The sequence below is a fragment of the Sinocyclocheilus grahami genome, unplaced genomic scaffold (assembly GCF_001515645.1).
Source record: "Sinocyclocheilus grahami isolate Dianchi unplaced genomic scaffold, SAMN03320097.WGS_v1.1 scaffold243.1, whole genome shotgun sequence".
Classification (NCBI taxonomy): domain Eukaryota; kingdom Metazoa; phylum Chordata; class Actinopteri; order Cypriniformes; family Cyprinidae; genus Sinocyclocheilus; species Sinocyclocheilus grahami.
This window is the reverse complement of record NW_015505422.1, coordinates 59071-66015: the sequence shown is the minus strand read 5'-3', so window position 1 is coordinate 66015 and position 6945 is coordinate 59071. Positions and strand designations below refer to the sequence as shown.

At 38.5% G+C, this 6945-nt stretch overlaps 1 protein-coding gene across 1 annotated transcript in view; it reads right to left on the bottom strand.

The window, feature by feature from the left end:
• LOC107598037 (neurabin-2-like) overlaps positions 1–5175 on the bottom strand; it is an 18976-nt gene extending 13801 nt beyond the window's left edge. Inside the window, exon 1 of the mRNA XM_016289282.1 lies at positions 3388–5175. Coding sequence (XP_016144768.1) covers positions 3388–4794 — 1407 coding nt within the window. The 5' untranslated portion in view covers positions 4795–5175. The remainder of the gene's footprint in view (positions 1–3387) is intronic.
• Between the last annotated feature and the right edge of the window lie 1770 nt (positions 5176–6945).

Genomic DNA, 6945 nt, shown 5'->3' with positions numbered 1-6945 from the left:
AGAGAGAGAGAGAGAGAGAGAGAGAGAGAGAGAGAGAGAGAGTGACATGGCCACTTGCTGACTAACACAAAGGCCGCCACAGCTTGGCAGCAACTGAATGCTGTCTCCTCGGCCTATATGATCTCACACACCAGTGAAAAACACTGTACGAAGTCTCCAGATTGAGAACGAGTTTTTACTCAACTTAAAGGTTGCACAGAAATGCTGGTGTAAAGTAAATGCTCAATCAGCTTTTTTGACCATAGACAGTGTCTTATGCTTGAAAACTGATTTTTCAACCCAGACTCGCTGGAAATACGGGACTCTGGCTAAATTTTTACAAAAGCTATAGCAATATTATTTTTCTCCATTGCAGATGTGGGTTTATTAAACAGCCTGGTGGCATTAATATATATACGTATATTATTTTATACATTGTCTTTAGGTTTCAAGTGCAATGCTCTACCAGGTGAGCTACTGAGCAAGTTTACTACTTCACGAAAGCCATACATATGTATACAAATGTATTCCTGCAAGCAATACAAATGTATTTGCTTACAAATCACATACTATGGTAAAAGTGTTTCAAGGTCATAACATAACATTGTGCAAGGAACTAAAGTTGTTGGTGTTTTACTGCCACTAATGTTTATTTCAGTCTTATCTCCAATAAGATAAAATAAGATTTCCAATAAGACTGGGATGAAATGTTTACATTATTAAATAAATACATTTTCTGAGAAATATAACAGCCACAATGCTAGAGTGTTTTGAATATTTGCCATTATATGCTAAGATTTTCTGGTTTTAGTTTTTGCCTGTGCCGGGGCTGTCCAGTCCTGTTCCTAGATGGCCACTTTCTGTTGTTTATGACGTTTGCTAGGTTGTTCTGGGTTTTTTTCCCATGGAAAGTGGAATGTGAACATTTTGCTAAATGTCTCCTTTTGTGTTTTGCAGAAGAAAGAAAGCCATACATGTTTAGATGACAGTAGTAAAAGAAATTCCATCTTTGGGTGAACTATTCTTTTAAGTGTTTTCAGTAAAATGTGACTCAAACACAGCTCGTGGTCGTTTTATTGTGATTTCCATCTCTACAACATGACTACAGACCTTGGAGTTGCATTCATCATTCTCTTGAACAATCGTTAACAGACTACAGGATCATTGTAAGTTTGGTTCTCACAAACAGCATCAGCCCTGACTATTTCAAAAGAGCTTCTGTTTTTCTGTGGGTTTCTCTTATCTATCAGTGATACTGACATATCCACAATAAATCTACCCCTTACTTTTATCTATTCATAGGTCAGCTATTTTTACTCTTATCACTTACAGGAGGGGTTTTGTCATGTTTTCGCATTGCCTGCATCTGAAAGACTCACACCTTCCAGAACTGGACAGCTCATAATTACTTAATGTTAATACATTTATATTTATATGTCATTAAAGAAGATTTCTGAATGTTCAGTTTTCTAATAATGATTTGTAATAATAATGTTTTCTAATAATGATTTTGCATGAATTTTAAAAAATGCAGCTTTACATTTATGCTAAAACCTTTTGGGAATTTGAACTCCTGTTTTAGCTAAATGGACGTTAATACCGTATGTGAACAGAGTAATATATGTAAACCTTTGAACTAAACCTTGTGAAGTACTTTTAAAAAGTGCAGTTTTCTAATAATGTCAAATGAAAAGTTTTACTTCAAATTACTTTTGGAATCATTGTTAATATAAGTTAAGTTATTGCTACTTGCTATTGCGTTGTTAATATAAGTTAAGTTATTGCTACTTGCTATTGCGTTGTTAATATACGTTAAGTTATTGCTACTTGCTTTTCGTTGTTAATATAAGTTAAGTTATTGCTACTTGCTATTGCTAGTCGGTGACCGATTGTATTTATAGTTTAGGGGGAGGGACATTCTCATTCTAGAGACAATTTTATTTGACATAGTGTCCTGAAAGGATCTGTTGTTAAATGTTGGTTTGGTTTCATGTTAACACAGATCTACAGAGCAGAACTAGCTACATCCTGATCACAAGCAGGCCAGCTGAGCTTATCAGACACATTGTCTGAGGTATGTTTGTTACCACAGCCATTGATGTCAGGTCAGCATTTGTCCTGGATAAATGTCAAGCCTAATCAAAAAGAGGACGCGCTTGGGAGGGAATAGATGCCAAGACAAACCGACTGACACTCTGGATTATGTTATATTCTATTCTGCTCATTCAGTCTGTGCCAGTCTGCAGCCTCTAAAAGCGTACCAACAGTTACAGTGACTGAGGCTTCTACAGAAACTGATAAATAAAAGACTGAATGGTATAATGTATGAAGTTCATTCATTCACTCATCCCAACACATACGCCAGTCCCTAGGCAACCATTTTAAATGAACCAGACCCCTCTCATTCATTTTAAAACAAAAGCCAAACATACAAGACATAAAAACACCTAAGTTCATCTAAATAAAGAGCAAGCAAAGGCTTTATAAAGAATCATTTTAATGTGAATAAATATTCTCTTACCTAAAACATGGTCAGTGTCCTAATTTCTTGTTAAATATTCCTAATGTCTAATTAATATATCAAATATGCACACGTTGAAAATCAAACCCTCCATCATAACTCTCAAATCTCATTCATAATCAGATTTTCTGGTTATGAGACTTGTGAGATCCAGTGGTGTCTGCTGTCAATGATGCAAAGTACACTTTAAAGCTACAGCAGAAGATTTTCAGTAAATCATTTCAATTTACCGCATATTAAGCTATAAAATAGATTCGATATAGCGCACAAGTCATATGGACTGCCTTTATAAAACTGTTATGTACCATTATGGTATTTTTTGTCCTTTTTGGAGCTTGATAAAGCTTAGATCAGTGGTCCTCAACATTTTTGACTCTAAGGCCCCATGTTGTCCAACAAAACATTTTGGCCTCATATATATATAGGCTATTTAGACATTTCTACTGTAATTATGACATGGTTGCTTTTTTATCAACAGAAACTGGATGTATTGATATATGAATGATTCCAGATGTTTCACAAGCTATATAAACAATATAACAACAGTATTTGAGGGAATAATAAATAAGAAACATTATTTCAGTTTACAGCTTGACTTTGTGTTTTTATAGCATTTTAATCTTGACTACAGTTATTACAATTATTTTATCTATAAATAATAATTTATTAATTTAAATACTTTTAAGTTATCCTGAGGCCCCCATTTGCAGAGGCCCGCTGATTGAGAACCACTGCCCTAGTTGGAAAAGGCAGGTGAAATGTTCTGCAAAATATCTTATTTTGCATTCAGAGGAAGAAAGAAGAACATCATACAGGTTTTTGAGCGAGTAAATGATGACAGAATTTTAATTTGTGGTGAAATATATTCCTTTGAGGTATAAACTCACCTTAATGGGGGCAGTACTGAATTTAATTTTCCTGCTCGGGGGCGGATCCTCCTCCGTCGGTAATCCAGCAATCTCAGAGCAGCTCGACTCTGGCTCATATACATCATCTTCATCCTCCTCATCCTCAAGCTGGCTACCACCAGAGTCTTCTCCTACTGCACTGTAGGCGCTGATATCCACCAAATCAGCCTTAGAGTAATTCTCCTTCAGAGTACCATCATCATCCTCCTTCTTACTGACTCCCACTGATGGACGAGCATGTCCATCCTCGCCCTTCCTTCCAGTGCCGGTGATGCCAGACTCCATAGTGTCTCTCTCAAGGGCCTCTCCATTGGAAGCAAGTCCCCCATTTTCTAAATTACGGACATCAGCAGAAATAAGAGTACCTTTTGTCTCTGTGGCACTGGCCTGTCCGGATTTACACTTATCTAGAGTCTTAGATTCATTGGCACTAGATTCATCCTTCTCCCCTGTCTTTTTCTCTTCCAAGGACTCTGTATCCACAGCTGTGATGCCGTCTTGAAGCTCAGAGACTCCATTAAGGCTGCTACACCTCGCGTCTTGTTCCTCCTGGTGCTGATTTACCCCATCCTCCTTGTTTGCCCCTGAAGGACAAGCGCGTACCCGTTTGGTGATGATTTTTGAGTTGAGAGCACCAACACGGCCGGTGACCCCGCGCAGAGGCAGCGGGGGCGTATTGGATAGCCGGTGTAGGTTGTTCCGCAGCTCGGCGGCCCGCTCGAAAACGGCGCTGAGCTGGCTGACGGTGGGCGACACGGCCTCGCTGGTCCCGCCGATCGCGTCCAAGCTATCCAACGACTCCGTGCTGCCGTTAAAACGCGCGACCACATCCAAACGCGACGCATCCTGAAAGCCCGCGGCGCGTTCTTTCTTCAGTAACACGCGATTAGAAGCCGCCTGTCTCTCCTGCTGCTGCTGCTGCTCAAAGATCTTCCTCGTCTCCTGCAGCTTCGAGTATCTGGGCGACGCGTCCGTTTTGCTATCGAAGCGGTTGACGCGCTCGGAGACGCTAGATCCCAGTTTGAGCAGCGCGCTGTGATCCACGTTCTCGTTCAGGCTGCCAGCCCGCGGGAGTGTGAGACGCACCGCTTTGCCGTCGCCGTCGCCGTCGCCGTTTTCCTTTTGCGCGTCTTCAGCCTCGGTGGGTGAGGATGCGCCCATCTGCATGAACATGTTCTTGATGCGGTGCACGTTCGAGCCGTACGCGCGACCGCGGCTGGTGAGCTTAGGCTTGCCATCCTGAGCGTCGCCGTTATTTAAGACATCGTTCGCCGGCTTCAGCGCCTGAATCCCCGCCGCCTCGTACGCGTTGCGGTGAGGAGAGGGGCTGCGGAGCGCGGTGGTGCTCACTGGCTTGGAGGAGGATGAGGATTCGGTTTTCATCATGGTCTGTTAGGCTTCTCCGAGGCGATGCGATAACAGCATCTCTGAGCCCGTGGCCCAGACGTTTATGTCAGGACAAAACTGTCGCTGATGAACAATAAGGTGCCCTAGAATATGATGAAGAGAACGGTAAATTAATGCCCATAAATGCGTGTAGAGTATCCGTCAGCGGCATGGCACAAGCAACGCACCATCTTCCCGTCTGTGAAAAAAAACAACAACGCAGATTAATGTGTAAATCACACATGCATTGATGAACGACTAAACGAGAAACTAGAACAACGATGCGCCCTGGATTTTCACGACAGATTGTGCGTTTATAATCCGGATAGTTTTGATCTCTTGATTTAGTCAGCTGCAGATTTCTGCCTTTCCCACTGATGCTGCAGCGGCGCAGCAGAGATACAGGGTCATAGAGCGCGTCTCATTTCACACTCTCTCAGCACATTGATTTTTATGGGGTCACACATTTTAGTCCTCATACCAGGGCTCCATACAGCATACCACTGAAACCCAGCTATAAATTAGGTTTTGATTTAATATTATATTATATTAGATTATATTAGATTAGATTACATTAGATTACATTAGATTAGATTATTACACTATACTCACACAGAGGATGGATTTGCAAATTCTGGCTGTTATTTATTTAATTGTTGGTCTTTCTATATGCAGATGGAGACAGCAGATGACAGATGGTTTTTGGTCATACATTATATCTCACAGTTTTTGAGCATCTCAGGCAATAAACTAGCATAGCATAGCATGTCCCACGTTAGTGTTCTTATTTTGTGACAACATTTTTATAGGTGGAACCCAGGCTCAAGGAAGCTATAGCCTACCTATAAATAATTTATATATAATTTATATTGTACATTTTTTTTAATCACTTGAGTTCTACACTACAGCTCCAGTTGCCACATTTCTCCACTATATATACATATATATATATATATGGATTACGTAATTGGCTAACCAAAATGAAGTACTTGATTAAATACTACATTAAATTACATTTTAAAATATTTGTAATCAGACTACAATTACTTTTTTATTGATTACATCATTAAATATTATTCACACAATACCAATAAATGATAATTAATTGATTCTCTCTAATTCCTCTTTTTCATCTTTTAAATGTTACTTTTTTAAAAGTAGTTTACCTCTTATATACACTCAGAAAGTCCAGTTTTGGGGACATTCACACAGAGATCAGCCATTAGTCAGGTGACTACACAGCATTTGACCACTGGATTTTTAGGTTTAAGAATTGTTTTAACATTGCATGAACTATTTGAAAGATCACTCAGTAGGTTATTTAACCATGTATTACTGTGTCTTTGCAAGGCTTTTGTCTTTCAAACACATTAAAATACATAAATTCACTTTTTTTTTTCATGTAGTGCATGGATTCCTGAACGTTTTTTGTCATCTGAACCTCTTTCACGTAATATCTTTAGTACCCCTGAGATTTTAAAATAAATATTTTAATAATTAAGTATCACATTTGCATGTTCACGGTTCTCTGACGTCGCTTAATGGTAACGTGACATGCAAATAAACAGAATATTTCATATTTTTTAGTAAGTGTTTTATTTTGATTGTTGTTACTTTAAAAATATGTATTTTAATTGTACATTTTTATGATTTAATTCAAACCCACTGCAGTTCATGTATAAACCCCAGTTTGGGAAACCTTGATGTTTAATGTACTTCATGTTGTTAATTACAACAAATGGAATATATTTTCTTACTGTTTTGTATTTGTATATCAATATGTTACAAGATTGTCCTACTTAAATTATTTTGATAAATGAAATAGGTCAAAAGTAATCTAAAAGTAATCAAAAAAGTAGTCTGATTATATTACCTAAAATGTGTAATGTAATGGATTACGTTGCTAATGAGAATTTTGTCATTTGGAATCAGTAACGGATTACAATTTGCAAGTAATCTACCCATCTCTCTCTCTCTCTCTCTCTCTCTATATATATACATATACAGGTGCATCTCAATAAATTAGAATGTCGTGGAAAAGTTCATTTATTTCAGTAATTCAACTCAAATTGTGAAACTCGTGTATTAAATCAATTCAATGCACACAGACTGAAGTAGTTTAAGTCTTTGGTTATTTTTGTGATGATTTTG